This window comes from Pararge aegeria, chromosome 1 (genome assembly GCF_905163445.1).
Source record: "Pararge aegeria chromosome 1, ilParAegt1.1, whole genome shotgun sequence".
Lineage (NCBI taxonomy): Eukaryota > Metazoa > Arthropoda > Insecta > Lepidoptera > Nymphalidae > Pararge > Pararge aegeria.
The window spans coordinates 5,885,674-5,907,339 of record NC_053180.1 but is presented as its reverse complement, the minus strand read 5'-3'; the positions used below and the strand labels follow the sequence as shown (position 1 = coordinate 5,907,339).

Below are 21,666 nucleotides of genomic sequence, written 5' to 3'. Positions count from 1 at the left end.
ATTAAATTTAATTCTTGAATTTAAATCAAGCAATGATCAAAAAATTCAGTTCGAATTTTATTGGAATGCCTGGTAAGTATTCATGATATATTTTTTTTTAATTTTGATCTTTTATTTAATAGAAATTAGTTGTTTATTTTAGTTTTAATCTATTTTATTTTAATCAAAATAATTTGTGAAATTATTAATTGCAATATCAAAACGCATTAAAGCATAGACAATAAAGTGAAAGGTATTTTTACAGACAACTTCGTGAAATATTTTTCCCGGCGAAATAAAGAGGATGACTTGTTTTTAATACATTTCATGAGTTTTTATTTCATAAATAATTTTGTACCATTGCATTCATTTTAAAAACGATCAAAACCATTTGTAATTTTGAAGTTAAAAAATTTTGGAGGGACGCCATTTTAATATTAACCAATAGCAATGCAGAATTTCAATGATGTTGCGATATACAAATAAAAGTGATTGGTCATTTTGTTCAGTTTTGACGCACGCGATTTTCGATAGGTACCATCTATGCAAACTCCTTTGTTTATGGTTCTCCGCGTCCTCTTCGTCCAAGTTTGCGAGAAATAGTCGTAATATTCTTTGGATCTTTTGATTCATTTTAATGGCTGCCCCATTGCGCGATTGAATGGTTGAATTAATTTAAACATGAGTGATTATTCTTCTATGGCTACGCTTCAAAACAATAGTCAACCGGTGGGATTTGCGGCTGCTTTACAACGTGCTAGATTGGTGAGCGGAACTCTGTAATCTGCATAATCGTTATACCTACATTGACATTTTAGCTTCCTAATAACCCCTCTTTTTTTCTCAATTTACCTCCAAATAACTTCGATACATTTCTAATGTATGAACTATACTCGTTTCCCTAGCATTTCAGTTGAGGATCGTTGTTTAAAACTAATAACCTACATTTTGTTTTTCGCGACACGTACCGTTTACATGACATACCGCCCTGTCGTCTTGTTAAATTTCATTGTTAGTTTTTGCGCCGTTGCTTTTAGGTTGCCGCTAGAATTGAAGGTGTCGGTGGTAAAAGACCATTGGAAGAAGGACCCGAACCAAGTGCAAAGAAATTAGCCCCGATAGAACCTCCTTATCCTCCTCCGCAACAGCAGCAACAGCAACAACAGTCAATGAGGTACATATACAATTTTTTTTTTCAGGCCAATTTGAAAATTAAAACTTTTCAACTTCTCTTTAATTTGTGTTAATTAAAGTAACTTTTTAAAATAGTAAAAAAATATGTTGGATAAATTAAAACAATAAAAAAAAAACTTCTGTAAAAAGTAATTAAAAGATTGTTTACGTTGTAAGACAGGTAAGAAAAAATTGCTATAGAACAGTAAAAATGATAAACATGAAACTGACTATACATAAACAATATATAGAATTACTAAACCTATGGGAATTAATATGCTGAGTTTGCCAAAATTTGTATAAATCTATAGTTCTTTTGTAAGTGTATGTTTATTCCAGCGATAAAAAGTTCACTTGGATGAATGCACTTCTCGTATGAATTACCTATCTAGTTAGAAATTAAGTAGTAGATAGCCTGCTTACTGAAGTTGTATGCAAAATAACATCATAATAGTTATTCTGCTATTTGGATATTCTGCTTACAATACCAACCTATATATGGGTAGATAGATAGATAGATATGTATGGCTACTTGTAAACTAATTTTTTCTCATATAATGTAAAGATAAGTAGAGCTTTCTATGTTTGTTGCTTAAGGTTGTAATAGCGGATGCTAAGGCTTTGTTTGGTGGGTGGCTTTGGCAGTGGCTAGTACCCACCCTACCAACAAAGATGAGGCACTTAGTGATTTAATGTTTGTGGCATAACAACCCATTAGGAGGTTTAATAATATATTAATATAACTTTCATACCCCCTTACAGGTTAGCCTGTTTCCATATTATAGTGCATCATTACTTAACTTTAGGTTAAATTGCTATGAAGGGCTAACTTGGAGGGGAATAAAAAAAAAGAATATGTGTTATAAATTTGTCTAGTAAGGGTAGTTAAGGTGTACTTACCATCCTACCAGCAAAGCCATATTAACATGCATAAAATGAATAGAAAATAAATAAATAGGGCCCTGATTCTTATTACATTCAAATTCTCTTGATATTCTTGCCCCTAAATAATTTTATGTGCGGTTGGCACAACCTGTCCTCAAACTGAAACAGGGATATAGTTTTTGTCATATGTATATGCCTGCCCATCTAATGTCAGCCCTCTTTGGGACTAATACAATTAGTAATTGTATTACATTCTAACTGCAATAATTAATCTGATAGGTAGTCCATGAGGTATAATATGAATTGCTTAAGATGATCAAAACATATACTTAGAGATGGCCCCCAAAATGAAAGCTGAAGTTTAACCACAAGACTATCAGGCAAGTAAAAGATAATTATTGGAAATATTGTCCAATCGAGAGATGGCACTTCTATAGATTTATCTGTACGCAGTGCCACAGCAGCAGCGGCGGCGGCAGCGGCAGCGGCAGCAGCGCGTATAGCCAACTCGTCCTCAGCGCCCACACCACCATTGTGCGCCCCTAACATGAACATGCCGGACCAGTCCATCAATGAGTACATCAGAGTGCCTGACAAGATGGTTGGACTCAGTGAGTGTACAGCAAATAACAATAGACCACAAAATAAGCACTTGACAATGGTTCGATCGCTCAGCGCCCAGAACCAATAAACCAAAAAGAAGATACTCATTACTATATATTCACAGGCTGTGATAAAACATCGATAAAATCCATAAACACATGCAGCTGTCTTTCGGGTCTGCCGATAGTAGTGAAAACTAAAACTAGAAACTGTATATATTGTGTGTATACAGTTATACACACAATATATACAGTTTAAATAGTATGTGCACTTCATACATGCACAAAATCACTGCCCACCCTAAATTTGATATATAGCTCGTATAGGAGGAGGATTTTCGCCATTTTATGTAATTTTCCTGCTGTATGCATACCCTGGTAAGGAACCCAGTGCACTCCACTGTATATTACAGTATATTTTTTGAAACTGTACATATTGTGTATATATACAGTTTTATCAGTATACATATAGCTCATGAGAAGCGTGCGGTCACGATGACGCGAGTTTAAGCTTTTTGTTCACCTTAAAAGTACACAGTCATATAAACAGTACACACACAGGAAATTCTTGACCTACCAATGCATACATTTAAAAAATGTGTAAAAACGCATCTAGTACAGCGAGGTTACTATACATTTGATGAATTCCTCAATAACAAGGTAGAATGGAAGCAGCCAGCCTCGCTCTCATCTCCCTCAAGATAGCAAAATGATTGTAAATGTTGATGTTGGAAAAGAGCAACTACTGAGTTTCTTGCCGGCTCTTCTCGGTAGAATCTGCTTTCCGAACCGGTGGTAGAGTCACACAAACATACATACTTGACGTTTCAAAAGTGCTTATAAAGTAGGCCTACTTGAAATAAATGAATTTGAATTATTTTTTTTTTGACATATAGTACTAGTAGTACATATAGTCCATAGAAAGCGTTGGGGGACTATGACGCGAGATCCATTAATTTTGTTCATCCAAAAAGTGCCCAAGGCGCCTAAAGAAGAAGAATTATAATCAGAGTTTGACTGACTCTAGTCGTAAAAATGTAATAGGCCCGTTTTGACATTTGTCATCGCGACGTAACTAGTTATGGAACCATAAGACTCTGTACTCGATACTCACGATAAATCAATTCAAGTTTGTATCAGTACTTGATTTATATTATTATGTATGTAAAGTGTTCGTTCGTTCAAAGTATTCCTTTAACTTCACAACCAATACGCGTGACTGGCTGTTGATTATACGTCCACGTTTCAACATGTTGAAACAGAGTTAGTACTATATAACAACAAACACAAAAATCGAGTCAAATCACTATGTTTAAATTAATGTCCAAATTAGAAGAGCCATAGTTAACGTAAAAGTTTACAATATATATCAAACTTAAACGAGCGCACAGTCAACTTTACAAGATATGGAACGAAAAATTGCGCAGTGCGCGCGGGGACGCTTCAGTCATGTGCCGCTTGGTCAGATACATCATCTCAGACTCATTATTTAGAACCCATTTTGAGAACCAAGCTTATTCTTTGCAGTAAAGATAACTACACAATATTTAATTTCGATATTCAGTAAAAAAATGGTTACAGCTCTAGTATAAAAAAAAAAAAGACTGAGAACGTAACTGTTTTCGAAACGTTTCGCAACAATTATAAATTGCATGCTACTATGAAGTAAGCGCAAAAAGAATACTCGCGATATATTCTTTCATATTATTTAACGTCCCAAAAAAATTTACGTATTTTTTAAAACACTGTATGTAATTGATTTTTATTTTTTTGTTTCTTTCAGTTTCGTTCCAAGTTACATTCTATGGTCTTGCACAAATGTCAAAACGGGCCTATTACATTTTTCCGACTATAGTAGAACCTATTCGAGATAAAAAAAATACAGATTATCATTTGCTAGGAATCCATAAAGAATGAGGTGATGACTTCTGTAGCTTAGAGGATCATGAATTGTGTTCATCATTTGTTTTCCCAATGAAAAAGAGATGAAAATTCTGGACTGGATTATATCGACCTCGAAAATTTTACGTGTTTACGTATAACTGTTGTTTTATAAGAGCACGTGGATAAAGATGCTTATTAAAGCTTTTACTTTCTGAACCGATGTTTAAAGCCGAAATCTTTTTATTAATGAAATAAAATGTAGCCATTACTCACTCGCAATGTAGCTTTCCATCAATTTATAAAATCGTATCGTCGTATTTATAGTATAAGTATCTATAGATAAGCTGCTTATTATTCAAAGTTAACACCAACATATATAAATTCATTAGGCTAAACATTCTAGTATATTATTCCAGCGGATAAACAAAATTATTATTGCATAACATTATGTAATAATATTATCTAACAAAATACACAAATTACTTAAGAGCAAGGAATCCTGATAATACCAGGTTAGGCAACATCATCTTCAACCTATTTCGAGCCCAAAACTGGCCTCCTCACAAGAGATGGTTTTCTAGAACCATAAACACATGGTCATCTTTATTTAGATGATTTTCATTTCTACTAGACCGAAAACTGAACGTGTAGGGTGTAGGAACTCCTAGGGTCGTAGGGTGACAATGCAAATTCACAAAATGCAGATTGTACTGAGAAATTCCTAACAGAATTTTGTTGGAATACAGTCAATACTAATAAACAATTGATATAAAAAAACCTGGAACCGGCGCAGTCACGATTTAAAAAATATATTTATTGCAATAAAAGGTACCCTAAGTTCTCAAGGTCTAGACTGATCTCTGTTCACAATGTGGTTTCGACATGACTGCATAACAGACAGACAGATTTGCGCACTTCTAATTCTAAGATGATTGATGAATAAAATACATAAATACTTATAATATACATATAAACATCCAGACACTGAAAATCATTCATGTTCATCACACAAACATGTTCCAGTAGTGGGAATCGAACTCACAGCCTTGGACACAGTAAGCAGGGTAGCTACCCACTAGGCCAATCGGCCGTCAAAACTGATACAAAAAAAGTCTACTGTGCCGTCGACTACAATAGCCTAACCCGCTATCACTGCTCAAGATCGCCGCAATTTGGGATTAAACCAGTTCAATTTTGTAGTAATCGGCCGTGGCGGAGAGCAGATAACGCGCCTCCAAGCGGAGTCGGGGTGCAAGATACAGATGGCACCGGATTCCGGCGGACAGCCGGATCGTCTGTGTACTCTCACCGGATCCCGGGAAGCTATCGCGAGGGCTAAGTATGATTCACATCTTACATAACTGCGCTTTTGTGTATAGCTTTGTATATACAGTCTTAACACAAGTAGCTAGCCTTAAAAATTGCATACCTAGCTTTATAGCTAACATAATGTTATGTTATAATGGAACATGGTTACAATAAATGGGTTTAAATGGTAGCACACTTCAGACTTCATTAGTTTTTGTATGACAGTATACAAAATAAGTTTTCTTATGATTTGCATTTGCAAATTGTTTCTAACCATCAAATACAAAATCACTGGTAGCATTAACCCTTGTTACAAACACATTTGTGTGATGAAACAGTTTTGAAGATGGTTTCTGTAATAAGTAAATTATTAAAAAAAATATATATATATTAATTAATAATAGGAATTTAAAGTGCGTATCGAGGGGCGAATTGTATCCGACTACGTCTTAATGTTAGATATTAATTTATAAACATACCTCGCATCAGCCATTTTATACCCCCAACTATCTTTGAATACATTGTGCGCCCCAATAGCTTAGATTGTCTTACGATTTTGTACAAAGATATAATGTTCCGAATATTTCACATTAGTCCTTTAAAATATTTTCTTTTTACATTATGCGTGACTTAAATCCTCGGATAAAATACATGCCACTGCTCTAGATACAGCGCCGGCCCAAGCCATAGACGGATGGAGCAAGAGACTGATATGTCGCCATTCGGGTAATGATGAAACTATTTAATTAAAACTATTTTAATGAGACACTTCCCCCTTTTGTGATGATTTTGCAATGTTCAAATTTGTGTTGTCGAATAACTAATCATGTACATACCAGAACATGCTTAAGGAAGGGTTCCGTAGTCATGCCAGTAAAGATAATTTACTTATCACTTGAAAAAAATTATTTTTGTAGTTCTTTTCCTCCATTATGAGTTTAAAATTAAATGTTGGTGTATTATTGAAAAAAATACTATTATACAGGAAACCGAAACAAGGTTTTAAAATATGGATAATTTTTTTTTAAATAAATGAATAAACAGCAAAAGCAATATGATTGTTCAATTACAATTGCATATTTCACTTTTATAAAAAATCTGGACAGTCAAATATTAGTTTGAACAAAATAAAAATATAACTGCATTATTAATTTTAGCCACTGTTTTTACCTGTATTAAATAATAAAAATCGAAGCACCACTACTTATGTTTTTTTTGGTAAAGAAAGTATAACATTATCTTGGTCAGTTTAGCTTTTTATTGAAAAAAGTCCCACTTTATGTATAGAAAATTAATGGGTGATGTACTATGAAATATCGTAAAAGCTATTATGTGTTGGTTACGTAATTAGGCCAATTGTATTTTTAAATTGGAAGGGGCATAAGTTAAAATAACTTATTACGTATAGTTGTATATTTTTTTTTGTTTATGAAATAAAAAAAATACTATCCGACCGGTATGTCTTTGGTACATCACCAGCTTCCTGTCAATCTTATAACATTTTCCATTTGTTACTATAATTTGCTCTCTGTTATGCCAGATTGTTTTTTTTATTTAGCAAGCTGATTATATGTTTGTCTTTTTAATGTTTGTTTTGTTCGAAATTATTCAATATAAAATATTCAACAAGTAGTCCCATTGCCACGCAAGTAAAATCTATAAACAGTCTTCCCTAACAACGGATTTCATACTTTTTATTGCTTATGGGTGGCAGATGAGCTTTATAAAATGGTAATAGATGGCTGTATAAATATTGATCTTTGCCTTATTTTAGTTTTCAAAGACATGCATTCCGACACAGTTGCCTGAATGTGTGTCTCAAATTCATCATTGAAACATATCGCTACTGATGTTGATTTTTTTATATACAATATTATGACTGCTGTTATAACTCCTAAATTAATTTCGGTGTTACAGATTTAATGGGTTCTGATTATAATGGTAGTGACAGATAGGCAGACAGACGTGTCGAAACAGCATTCCTTGACTACGGAACCCTGAATAGTAATATAAAGTCTAAATTTTACCTAAAAAATATTGATGTTTTCGAGGGGTGACAAGCAATTATTTATCTACATTCGGGATATAATCTTTTGGCGACAATTTATATTAACGGTTTATACATTTTGATAAAATTGCGTTAAGTTAAGTAATACACGTGTTAAGTATACAAAGTTTTTCATTACATCAAGTTAGAATTTGCAAGTTAGAAAAAAATATATAATCTTATTTTAGTATTAAATCACTCTACTGAGACTTATTACACATTTGAGAAAAAAAAAAAACTCATATTTTGGATAGTTCAGTAGTGGGTAGTTAAGTTCTCAAATTTTAGCTTAGTTTCTGAATTTCGAATTACAAACGCAAGTGTCAAGTGATATAACATATGTAATGTAACAAACTGAATAATAGGTATTCTAACGTAGTCAAAGTAAAAGATGCCATAGTAACATTTGATACGTACGTACAGAATTTATCACCATTATCTCACAGCCCTGCACAAAACATCTTAGTGAAATGATAGTAATAACTACATTCGTAAACTTTAAATTAAAGCTACGAAGGTTTACGGTCTTAGAAGAAACCCTCAATGATGATATAAAGCCTTCTATTGGTATTGGTTTTCAAATCTGACTGGAAACTTTTCGGAAGAACCAGTTTTTCTCATAGGCTATGCTTCAAATGTACGCGGAAATTCCACATTATCATTATCATATTATGCCTTATTCTATAGGTAGTATAAAACACCGATGGTTACATTTAGATTTCTGTACTTACAAATATAATGAACACCCGTTTAAAACAGTACTTTTTTGTGTAAGAATTGCATATTGTATATTCATGAGTCTCTAGGACTAGGACTAAACATATAATTAAGATCGGAAAATTGATGGTGCAATATTGCGGCGGCGTCATAAGCAGTCGAGTGGCTATTCGAGCCACGTTTAGGGCCGGGCCGACCCTGTATATAAAAGTACATATAAAAGATATATATACTCCATTTTTTTCTAACCCAATGATACCAATATTCTACTGTGCACAAATCTCTAAACTTAAATAAGTTTACAAGTCTAAAAATAATGCTTTCCACAAATAATGATATGAAACAGATGGAGCTCTTTTCTAGACTTGTCAATTTCATTTAGTTTAATGTGCAGACCAAAATTGGTCGCATTGGTGCCAATTCTATAGTAACAAATCTCTTAAACTGTCCTTCTCCTGAAAAAGGTTAGCACTATTTTTAAACATGTCAATTTAGAGATTTGAGTACAACAGAATCTTCACCATCTCATTATGTAAACAATCTTAATAAAAAAAGTAGTTAGAGTAATATATAAATGTTTTTATAATATTATAAAAACACACTTCACATTGAAGAATAACAAAAAGATTGTTTATATTTTGAGACAGGTAGGAAAAAATTGACTATAGTTTAATAATATACAATTCGCCTTTCACCCCTCGATCTACCCGTCGTGAAACAATCACGTCGGGTATGTGCGTGACGGCGTAAATACTGTCCGTCTGAGAATAGGCATAGGATTAGGATTTTGATTTTGATTATATTATCCATCTGGATTTATTTGTCATAAAGGATCTCATCATTTTTTCATCTGTGGAACAGGGACTTGGTCAACCAGATCGTCAATCACCGCGGTCGCGAGAACGCTCCTCAGCATATGGACAACCCTGTAGGCGGTGGCGGCGGCGGAAATGGCGGTGGTGGCGGTGGTATGCCACCCATGAACAGAGGCGGTGGTGGTGGAGGCGGCGGCGGTGGCGGTGGTGGCGGCGGTAACATGATGGTAAGTAGGATTACTTAATGTGTTACCGTCTAAGAAAAGTCGCTATACCAAATCTATCTATGGAAAACAGTATGCGGTAGGTTTTGCCCAGGGTTTTTTTCGAACCTTTTTTTTAAATATAATATACAGACAAGTGCTTGACTTGAAACACCTGTTGGTAAGTGAAGATGCAACCTAAGATGGGGCGCGCTTGCCTAGAAGATGCCTATTCACTCTTGATTTGAAGGTACCCAGATTATAGGTTTCGGGGAAGACTGAAGATAGGAGTGCATTCCAGGCCGTTGCGGTGCGGATTAGAAAGGAAGAAGCAACGTTGTTGAAATAGCCTCAGCAACGTTGTAGGTGCACAACCTAACCTACAACTATATTTCTTGTAAACCTCAATTAACTGGCCGTCGAGCGTGAAAGCTCGCAGGAACATGAGTTGTGCCACACCAATCACGCCACAACTGGTCAATGTGTGAATTTTACTTAGGACCGTTTTTAAAGACAGTTTGTTTAAATTTTATATTGAGTGAACGTCCGCTAGGTTGATTGACCGCTCGTTTTTGATCGCGAACTTAGCAGGTAAGTAGATTATGTAACATCCATGCCAGATGGGTTTAATATTACTGCCATAGAATAAACAGGTTAGACTGGTACCACCTGCATCATGCCTTACTAAAAAGGTGAGATTGTAGTCAATGGCTAACTTGTAATAAAATAAAAAAAATACAATTTCTTTAGCTACCAAATTTATTTTTGACAGGAAGAAATAATGCTGCCGGGCCCCAAAGTAGGTCTGATTATCGGCAAGAATGGTAAAACCATCAAACAACTACAAGAGCAGTCAGGAGCTAAGATGGTTGTTATCCAAGATGGCCCAAACACAGAATATGTAAGTATAGTTTTCTTTTGATAAATGAATTTTTGTAAGTTTTTCTAATTTACTGTCAGCTTATGAACTGTGCATATGAAACAGTACATGTAGATTGATTTTCCAGAGATAATAATAGTCTGTCATTATTCGGCTCTATAGCTACATTGCTGCGTGAAAGAGTACTGTATAGTAGTAAAACACTGGCTTTTATAATACTAGTTTAGTATTTGGTTTTTTATTTCGTACCGTACGTACAAGACTCTCACCAAACACCAATGTAACACCACCTTTGCTTGCCTAAATTAAGTTCCCTCTGTTTTTTATTTTTATTGTAGCTAACATTTTGTTTGTACAGTAAATACTTATTAAAAGTTGAAGAATTATTTAACCAACGCAAAAGACGCAACTTCATACATTGTCATGCTCGATTTAATCCTCCACAATTTTTGAGATGGGAATTTCTGTTCCGATTAGGAAAAGCCCCTTCGTATATCCGGCGACGCGTCCAAAGTAGAGCACGCTAAGCAACTGGTGTATGAACTACTCGCAGACAAGGAAATGCAACAGGGAGGTGGCCAGAGACCATACGATGACGGGTACCAGCAGGACCAAGGCAACGGACTTGCTACAAATTCCACTGAGGTGAGAACAAAGTTATTGCGCGTTACACGCTCAAAGTGGGTTAGCTAAACCTTAACTAATAGAACGGTATTAAGACTTTTTTGGACATCTTTTTCTATCACTACATATTTTGTATGTCTGGGCGAGAAGTACGCATTTTCATACGGTTTTTACCAATGGAGCAATGTTTTTTAAGATGCCATTAATAAAAGTTTTCTTTAAATTGGCTGAAACATAGTTAAGGTTCGTTAAAGATATCAGAGATAATTGATTAGTCTTTTACTTAATCCTAAGTAAAATTAATTAATTCAACTGCTTAATTTCTTCTTAAAAATTTAATACATATTATAATATTGTAATCTTTTAGTGTACCTAACCATGAATAAAGAAAAGTAAATAATTATGTTTGCAACGCCCTGACAGTGTCTCATGTAAGATACATAATAGCAAACTATATGAAATAAATATGTATTATTAAAGAGTTGCAAAATTTTAAGGTTAAAATAACGCATTTTATAGTGAAATAAAATGATAGTGATTTTCAGTTAGGATCAATATTTTATGTACCTAACCATGAAGATACATAATAGCAAACTATATGAAATAAATATGTATTATTAAAGAGTTGCAAAATTTTAAGGTTAAAATAACGCATTTTATAGTGAAATAAAATGATAGTGATTTTCAGTTATCATCTTATACATAAAATATTGATCCTAACATAAAAGTGAGTTTATTATGAAGACTACTTTGTGAAGGTACATCTTGCTCTTTACAAGGAAGGGGATTTACAGCATATTACTCGCATGTTTTAGTAAATACTGCGAAATCAATATCACATTCTTATACTTTTGGCAACACAAACTTTTTGTAATTAATTATATATTGTTACCAGGTGCTGGTTCCAAAAATAGCAGTTGGTATAGTGATAGGTAGAGGTGGCGATATGATCAAGAAAATTCAGGCAGAAACTGGCTGCAGAGTGCAGTTCCATCAGGAACGGGATGACGGACCTGGGGATAAAAGGTAAAAACATTGACCGTTCTAGCCTATACAAGATTTAAAATATTTCGACAAAAAATACTACTATGTGCTAGCTTTCAGTCGCGATAAGAAATGCATCTTCAACAACAACTTTAATGGAAAATGTACCCTTATGCCGGCATCCCGGCATCTTTGGGTATGCAGATGACAGCACTGTGACGGCTAGATACATGTCCAGTCCACGAGCTAGTGGAGACGAAACTCTTGTGCTCAGAGAGGCCTTGGTGGAACGCGTTAATCTGGCCTTAAGCGAGGTGTCCGATTGGGGTGACACTAATCTGGTACAGTTTAATGCTTCCAAAACCCAAGCGTGTTTGTTTTCCGCCAAACGGAGTCCGTTCCCCCTAACTCCGACTTTCCGAAATGTATCTGTGCCAATCACGAATAGTATTGAGCTCCTAGGTATCAGCATTTCGTCCAATCTAAGCTTTGGACAATGCATCGAGTCCAAAGCTAAAACTGCTGGCAAAAAACTTGGCATCCTCAACAAAGTTAAGCGCTACTTCACGCCAGAACAGCTTCTAACCCTGTACCAAGCTCAGGTTCGGTCGTGCATGGAGTACTGCAGCCATTTATGGGATGGCTCTGCCAAGTACCAGCTCGATGCTTTGGATTCGGTGGATCGTCGTGCTAGGAGACTCATTGGCAACGACCTTGTAGTCAGTAGACTTCAAAGCCTTGAACACCGGCGCAAGGTTGCTTGTCTGGCTGTTTTCTACAAGATACATTTCGGAGAGTGTGCTCAGGAGCTATTCGATTTGGTCAAACCATCTCCTTTCTACCATCGAACTGCGAGGCACCGAAAGAATCTGCACCGTTACGTGGTTGAAATACCATCAACACGTACGAAGCGTTTTGCTTCTTCCTTTCTGATCCGCACCGCAAAGGCCTGGAATGCCCTCCCATCTTCCGTCTTCCCTGATACCTATAATCTGGGTACCTTCAAATCAAGAGTGAATAGGCATCTTCTAGGCAAGCGCGCTTCATCTTAGGCTGCATCATCATTTACCATCAGGTGTTATTGCAGTCAAGCACTTGTCTATATACTTTAAAAAAAAAAAAAAAATTATAAATAGAATACATGTACATAAACGTTTCGAGTGTACAGACGTGATGTTATGTTGTGTAATTTCGTAAACAGTGTATTTTTATGCGACAGCAGCAATCGCGGTTGACTTGCTGTTATTTTGATGAGTTCCGTTGTCTATCTTCGAAACTCATTATGAGATCATTGTAAATTATATGAGACCGTTACGGAAAAGCCTTTGGAACAAAAAAAAAGAATTTTGCAAGTCCAACTATAAATGACGGAGTTATGCCCGAACATACATAAAAACAAACATCATCCTGAATTGATAACCTCCTCTCCTTTAAAAAATAAAGTGCGGTAGCTTTTAGGCAGAACATATTTATAAATGCATGTTTTTATTCAGGTGTTATTTACAAGGGAAGCCTCATCAGGTTGACCAAGCGAGGCAGATGATCGAAGATTTGATCGCCAGTGTCAATGTGAGTACAAGCACATATTCATAAGCATTTCACGACTGTTAACCGTTTTGAGATTGAACTGATGGAGTTTTTTCCACAGTTGGCGATCCGTTCGGGCCGAGCACGCGGTCCGCAACAGCGCAACGGAGCGGGTGGAGGGGGAGATAGAGACTTCCAGCAATGGCCAGATCAAGGGCAGGAGATCCGCGTCACCTTTACTGTCACCAATGTCAAATGTGGCCTCATCATTGGCAGAGGTAAAAACACGTTTACACTCCGTATTTCTACAATATCTTATAATGAAAAAAACTTTTCTATTACTTTTACTGTAAAGTAAATTTAAAAAATATAAAAAAACAAGTGCCATAAAATAAATAAAAACAATAAAAGAGTTCTTCTTACAATTTTAAAGAAAGCTATACAACGACCGTAAGACAATAATAGAGAAGAGTTACTTTTTTAATAGGAACTTCAAGGCCTTTCTTTTCGTAGGTGTAATCGTATTTGTTCGGATTATGAAGTTTACTTTTTAAATGAAATGTTATAAATTGTACAGTGCGGTGGTTATTTTTTATGATAAGGTGGTGAGGTGATCAAGCAGATCAACGCCCAGTCGGGCGCGCATTGCGAGTTAGATCGTCGTGCACAGAACAATGATAGAAACAACCGCACGTTCTATATACGCGGCCATCCTGAAGCTGTGGAGCATTGCAAACGGATTATCATGGAGAAAGTTGGCATGGTAACAAGAACATACATTATCTTTTATATATATTTCTTGTGTGCGTGTGTATGCCACTGAACTCCTCCTAGACGGCTGGACCGATTTGAATGATTTTTTTCGTATACGTTGGGGCATCCTGGATGGTTTAGATTGACAAAATAGCCCCACAGATGGCGCTGGAGTCCGCTAGTAACTTTATATATTTTCAATGGTTTGGTGTTGTCACTACATCTCCACTTCCTCCGGGCGACTGAGAGAATATTGAGATATAGCAGGAACATCCTCTGCTACTATGTACTGCGATCAACAACCCAACTCCCAGTGTTGTGATCATGGGCAACACCCTCCCCTCCCGAGAGGCCTTACGTCCAGCAGTAAACTGTTTGATGACGAGTGTTTACTTATACAATTTTACCTACATACTAAAAGCAGTAACTAATTGATATATATTAATGTCTTTCACACAATCTTTTTATCCCCACATCCTTACCTTCTAGTGAAAACATATCATTACATTCACTCTATAATAAATAATCAGACCCAATATTTGCATAATGGGTGTTAAGGTTTTTCCTATTGCTTAAATAATAACAGATGTAATAATAGTTTTAACAAAAAAAATCTTAATTTAACGTTATTAATAACAGAAAAAGATTACACCTTCTTCCCATTGTGCAATACTTTATTATAGTCTGATTTACGTTGTTTAACTTCATCTTGTAACCAGTGTATAAAGGTTTAAAGCAAAAGCATTTATTCGTGCTTACTGTAACTCAACCAATTGTGTAGCCTGTGAACTTCATCCCGGACAACGGTAACGGCAGCGGCAGCGGTGGTGGCGGTAACGGCAATGGCGGCGGCAACGGTGGTAATGGTGATTACTACGGCGCCGCACCCAATCCTGGACCACCGGCTTGGGGTTACAACCCGCATTGGCATCACCAGCAACCTCAGCAGCCGCAGGTACGGGTTGCGTAAACTGTTTTATGATGTCTCACTCTAACCACTTTGTCGTAAGAATATACGTGTTGCTTGGACTCACTCAAATCCTTGTTAATTTGAACTCGAATGTCGCTATTTGCACTCATACACCAATTAATATAATGTCATGATGCGTTATAATAATATTTGAATTTTTATCACATTTGAAACTTATAGTAAAAAGTAATTTTGGTCAGCAACAGGTGCAGATAAACCCGGCTACAGGTCAACCGGATTACTCGCAGCAGTGGATCGACTACTACCGTTCGCTGGGACTAGTGCGCGAGGCTGAGGCCGTTGAACAACAGAGCAAGCCACAACAAGGTATTTTTTCGCCGTCGAATCTATTTTTAAAATTAAGTCACGGAAGTTTGTCGTATTATTTTATTGGTCAAATATTATGTATTGTTAAATTTCACTTAGCGAAACAATGTGAGCTCGCTCGCTCGTTTCAGTAATTATGGGTTAATTTTAAGTAGCTGATACAAAAGAAGCAGTGATAGCTCAGTAGGAGCTCGACTTCACTTTTGGGGGGCCGAGTTCGAATCCTAGCATGCACCTCTGACTTTGCCAACTTATGTGCATTTTATGTAATTAAAAAATATCTTGCTTGATCGGTGAAGGAAAACATCGTGAGGAAACCGGCATGCCTGACAGTTCAACATAAGGTTCTCAAAGATATGTGAAGTACACCAATCCGCACTGGGCCAGTGTGGTGGACTATGGCCTTAACCCCTACTCATTGTGGGAGGAGACCCGTGCCCTGTAGTGAACCGGCAATGCGTCGATATTATGTGTGTTTTAAGTAATAAAAAATATCGTGCTTCAACGGTGAAAGAAAAACATCGCTAGGAAACCATTATATTCTTAACGGTGTATGAACTCTGGGCCAGCGTGGTGGACTACGGCCCTAAAATCTTATTGTGGGAGGTGATCCATCTCTGGTGATGGGTTGATATGATGATGAAGGGTTCACTGGTGTGTATAGGAGGCGGCGGTCCCAGCAGCAGCACCCCCGTCAGTGCCCCGCCGGCGCCCGCACCGTCCGCTTCGCCCGCACCCGCACCGGACTACAGCGCGCAGTGGGCGGAGTACTATCGCAGCATTGGCAAGGTGAAGGAGGCCGAGGCGATTGAAGGGCAGCTCAAGCTCAAGGTAAAATTATTTATGGTCAAGAGTGATTATCACGTACTTTTACTGCTAAATACACTTACGTCACACCTATATCGATTGAAGTTAAAAAAAACGCAATTTTTCAACAGCAGCAACAATCGCAACAATCGTCGAACGCGCCGCAGCAGCCAACGTCTCAAGCGACGCCGCCGAATCCTACGCCGCCGTCTTCTTCCGCTAACAGCGGGGTAGTGCCCCAGTACGGGCAGTACTACCCGCCTGTGTACCCCGGGTACCCCTACCCGTACCCCGGCGTGCCGCCCGCACCGGAACACGCGCCGCATCAACATCAATAAACGTAAGCGAAATGTTACTGAAGGCTCTCCAACAGCAATCAACACAGGTGTGATACTCCAGGGCAGTTCTACCAACCAGCGTACAACATCTTAGCTACTGCAGCGCTTCAAAGAATTTGCCGCATCAATAAACGTAAGTGCACTTACAAAAGTTACAGTTCGTACAATTTTCTTGGCCGGGTTGAAATTTGCCCTGGACTTTCTACAAATGCTGCAGACTGCTATTTAGTTTAAAAAAAAACTGTTTGGGCAGCATCAACAGGCCTTAGTAGATCGCGCGATCTGTACTGAATTCTCTTAACAGCACACGAACAGCGAGCTAATTAAACAAGACACTCTCTACCCTTCACTGGAGGGTTTTAGTGATTGTTATCACATGTCAGTGATAATGACTGGTAACTCACGGTCATATCTTAGATCAATAATATACTGGATGTGCAGTCTCTTAAGCAAACCTAAGAGAAAAGGAGAATATTGATGGATCTGTGGCCATATTTCATTAAGGTACTGCTTCGTCATGAGCTGAGAGGTAAGCAGAGTTTACTCAACGTATCATGAGTTTTTAGTTGTGTATTGACGGAATTTGTTCAAAAGTCAGATCAAATATAATGTTTAAGTGAACGATAAAATGTGTTTTATGTAGCAGTAACTCGGTAATAAAACGCTGCTTTTTATTTCGATTGTGAAGAATTAAAATATTGTAAAGAAAAAAAATATTAACTCATATCACATGTGCCACATTGACTATAATATTTTACATGCAATGTTTGGTTTTATAGAATTTAATACTTACTCTCTTTAGAAGTGTAATAATGCAAAGTACTAATAAATAATCCACCGGAAAAGATTTATCTGTCTCTTACAAAATTATTTAAATATACTAATACACGACCTAGCACTGCTAAAAAAAATAGATTTAATAATAAAAAAAAACAACATGATAATCAAATAAGTATATTAATGTTATTTCAAGTGTACCTAAAACGCTAATTGTGTGAACAGACCTATTATCTTTAACGTTAAAAATTCGTTGGTAAATAGCTCACCCTACAGTTATCTTTTTAGATAAATATTAGAATACAAATCACAAAACTTATGATACGGTGTTCAAACAAGTTGATATAGTGTAAACAAATTAAAATAAGACATAAGAAACACAATGCATGGATAATGGCTTATTATTTGCTTTATTTGTTGGTTTTACAAAATAATGTATAAGAGCTTTCATTTAAGTTGCTTTATAGGTATAAATAATAAATTATGTGAAAATAAGCAAATATTTAGTCCAGTCTAGACTGCCCGTAATCTAGTAAATAGCGGCTAACTTTACCCTGCTTACAAAATAAGTTTCCCTTGATAATTTAAATAAATGAACACATTATTGGTTTAAAAAAAAACACATTTTTTTGTACTTTCTAACATGTGTAAAATGGTTATTTTTAAGGAATTAACTCAATTTGACACGTTTTCCGACAATGTGCTAGTTTTATGAATATTTATGTTAAATATATGGAAATCTTTTGGTGCTTCTCATTTTATAATATGTGTATATTTGGCAGCCATAGATAAATAACTTTAATTAATCTTATTTACTTTTTATGTAAGGTTCTATAAAGACTGATGGACTGCATTTGGACTGCAAGTCAACTGCGAAATACATCGACGCAACTGCATCCAAACTGCAATTTACAACTTCCTTGCTGTTCAAATACCGCCACGTATATGTATATAAGACTCTTAGGCACATTATCTTACGTGTATTACAGGAATTTTGTAGTATATTGTATGCATGATAATTCATATTATGATTCTTTTCAGTTTGCACGAAATTATTACTTATTATGTTTTAGTATAATTGGATGGTTTAAATCGATTTGATTAAAATCGATTTTATAAATGTTTTATGAAATATCAATGTTTTTTTTACACAAGTATATAATTATATATCAAAATGTTAGTTTTGTTGGTGCGTGTGTGTAGTGTTGCAGATGTAAGTAGGCTGCCAGTGCCGGGATTGCCGCTCGAAGCAAAAATACCGCGTATTGTTTTATCTGTGATTTTGCCATGTCCGTTTGTTTGTGTGCTTGCAGAGCCAGCCGGACCGCCCGATACGGAACCGTGAAGATACCTCTCCATTGTAGATTATAACTATATTCTATAAGCGAAATGTTTCGACGAAGTTTATTACGCCCACAATAAATAACAATAAATAGTCGCCCACAAAAAAGTAATAAACAGCACCATGGTCGTGTGTCGTACATTTAATTTGGTATATTTTTTTAGATATTTAACATATCACTATTTTATTTCTTGTGGGTAAGTTAAAAAAAAAACATTGTCAAAATTGTAGAGATTATTTAGATGTCTTAACCGCTTGCAACGATACATATTTCACGGCCGTGTGGTACATTCTTGTTTATTTTTGTCGCTCGGTGTTTTATCACTTGCATCTTTTCGATGTTAATTGGATTTTATTATTCTATGCTCGATATTTACTATTGACGTGCCAGTTTGTCCAGGTTAAAACTTTAGAATGCCACACTGCCTTAAACGATGTAACAGAGAGATCCGACGGAGCTATAGAGTGAGACGGAAAGCGAGAAATGAAAGCATAATGAAAGTGACAGAGATACTTCGACAGCTGCGAGGAATCGAGGTAAATGCACTGTACCGAGTGACTAGCTTTTATCACACTTCCAATGTTACTCCATTGGGTATATTTATATGTATAATCTCTACCTTCGGATGTGGAGAAAGTGTTGTTCCCGTTTAAAGGCGGGTATTCACAGTTGCACATACAAATTTAATGTTTACGATTGGCACACATGTTTTAGCAGCATAAGCCATTACTAAATTATATAAAACCTTTTGGTTATGATTAAAAACAACTGAAACTCAGATGTTTCCCATTTCATGACGAGTCCCGCTTGCACATGTGGTCGCTCGAACCAATGAAATTTAAAGTTTACGTGAATTATCGCGAGATGAAAATGGTCTCCATTATTCTAAATACATCCTTAATTTTGCGAAAGTAACTCAAACCCACATCGTCGTGGTATATATCCATTATCCTTAGAAGTATTTAGAAAACCTTTATTTTTTATTTTTATAATCAATTATCATAATCGTCTAGTTAAACACAAACCTAAGAATTAAAATACAAAAAAAAATGCAGGTGATTTAAATGTGTGGGAGGAAAACTTATTAGATTTGTATGGACTGTGACGTAAATGATTAAATATTAAAAAAACTTATTATTAATAATTCTTAAACTTAATATAGGCTTAAAATAAAAATATTGCTCTTGTATACGTTTGGTCGTAACTATGATTGACCAGTGTCCTATTTGCGTTTACCAAGAGTTCAAGAGAATGAACTATGGAAACGTTCATATTTATGAGCTTGTTATCTAGTTTGGCGTACCATGACAAAAATCTACGTAAATTTAGACATTTATATATTGCTTTTTTAATACTTCAGTCTGTCTAAAATGAGAGAAAACCGCTCTCATTAATAAAGATAAGATTATTTCAAAGCCTATTTGTTCTTAGAAGGAAGAGGTCTATTTATATTAGTGCTTCCATAGTGTGTTACAGGGAAGTGCTACGTGTAAAAAGGTCGGGCATTTGCCGTGTAACAATCCTAAAATGAGTAATTGTGGACACATGGTCTATGCAGCATAGTTCTTGCCGTACTTTACGCCCGAACGTATATAATAGTGCGGATATTCATGCAACACGCCACACCATATCAAATTTGTGTGTCAAATCAAATTTATATAGTTATTCTGATATAACGAAATACAAAAAAAAATATTTTAATCAGGTTAAATACGCTTTCCGTTGCGCAGTTAGGTCATGTACAGGGTTTCGACCAGTGATAATATCATTTTATTGAGACATTTTGCTTTAAAACGTAATTAAAATATATATAATGGTATCCAGACTAAAAGTTTTGACCCGCCATAAAGTTTATTACGGAATTACAGTTAAGTTAGTTACGGGTTCAGTGGTTTGCACTTCATGTCTGCATAAAAGCAATGCCTATCTTATCCTGATCGACGCTCTGTATATATCAGTTGTGGGGTGGCATGTTGCAAGTGTATCCCGGTTTCTTGTCACCAGGCTCCACGTTCGACTTCATTAAATTGTGAATTATGTCTAGTTGTAAGTTAAGTGTCACAGATTAGGAGTCTTTGCGAACTCTCTTGACAGCTCATTAGTTTACTAACAGTCGACGAACTTTAAGCACCATAACTTAGAATTATATTATACTATATTACATACTAAAATCTAGCTTTGATAAATTTACTATTAGACGTAATGTGAGTATCGGACATGAAGGCAATGTGAGAGTACATTCCCCGAAAATTGTTTTTACAATAGAAGCGAATATAAAAACCATCGTTCATAACGGGGGAGTCCCGACTAATTGTATTATTATTAAGATATAAAGTGTATGTTGATTGACGTGTTTATTTTATTTATAATCATTTACTTCTCTCCACAGACCCCTCGAGGTAAGTGTCCCTATGATAAATGACATAACTATACTATATAATAGGTACTATATAACAAACGTTCTCGTCGAATCTATGCAACGTCTTTTTATTTATTTATGAATACATAACTAGGTGTCGCTTTCACCAGTGTCAAAACTTAAAGAATATAACAACAGATTGTGCGATAAATATTATATTACTGTCTCTACAAAGACTACAGTAATATTTTTCCTTTCAGCCGTCAGTGTAAGGGGTAGTGTCAGTTGATAACAATTACTAATGAATATTATATAATTATATTCTCGACGCTATTAAATATTGCGCCACAAATTACACATTTTA

At 35.8% G+C, this 21,666-nt stretch overlaps 1 protein-coding gene across 5 annotated transcripts; it reads left to right on the top strand.

Moving 5' to 3' along the window:
• Positions 1-536: 536 nt before the first annotated feature.
• LOC120634532 (far upstream element-binding protein 1) lies at positions 537-21,292 on the top strand. Of its 5 annotated transcripts, none has more exons than XM_039905338.1 (17): positions 537-744; positions 1,017-1,153; positions 2,491-2,648; positions 5,724-5,862; positions 6,498-6,557; positions 9,457-9,637; positions 10,386-10,514; positions 10,971-11,138; positions 12,013-12,143; positions 13,595-13,670; positions 13,750-13,906; positions 14,231-14,391; positions 15,163-15,336; positions 15,552-15,678; positions 16,343-16,509; positions 16,620-16,825; positions 18,914-21,292. In XM_039905338.1, exons 1-16 carry the CDS (start codon positions 661-663, stop codon positions 16,821-16,823), a joined length of 2,253 nt encoding a protein of 750 aa, XP_039761272.1. In that variant the 5' UTR covers positions 537-660; the 3' UTR covers positions 16,824-16,825; positions 18,914-21,292. The 5 variants fall into 5 exon arrangements, with proteins under 5 accessions (XP_039761272.1, XP_039761320.1, XP_039761190.1 ...); XM_039905386.1 differs by having other exon boundaries at positions 538-744; positions 15,558-15,678; positions 16,617-16,825; XM_039905256.1 differs by having other exon boundaries at positions 538-744; positions 16,617-16,825.
• The last annotated feature ends 374 nt before the right edge of the window (positions 21,293-21,666 follow it).

What these genes read in the sequence shown, in the direction of transcription:
- LOC120634532 (XM_039905256.1), top strand. Translation starts at nt 661, where the DNA reads ATGAGTGATTATTCTTCTATGGCTACGCTTCAAAACAATAGTCAACCG. An exon ending in CTTTACAACGTGCTAGATTG is followed by an intron (nt 745 to 1,016) that starts GTGAGCGGAACT and finishes CGTTGCTTTTAG; the next exon opens with GTTGCCGCTAGAATTGAAGG. An exon ending in ATGGCCCAAACACAGAATAT is followed by an intron (nt 10,515 to 10,970) that starts GTAAGTATAGTT and finishes TGTTCCGATTAG; the next exon opens with GAAAAGCCCCTTCGTATATC.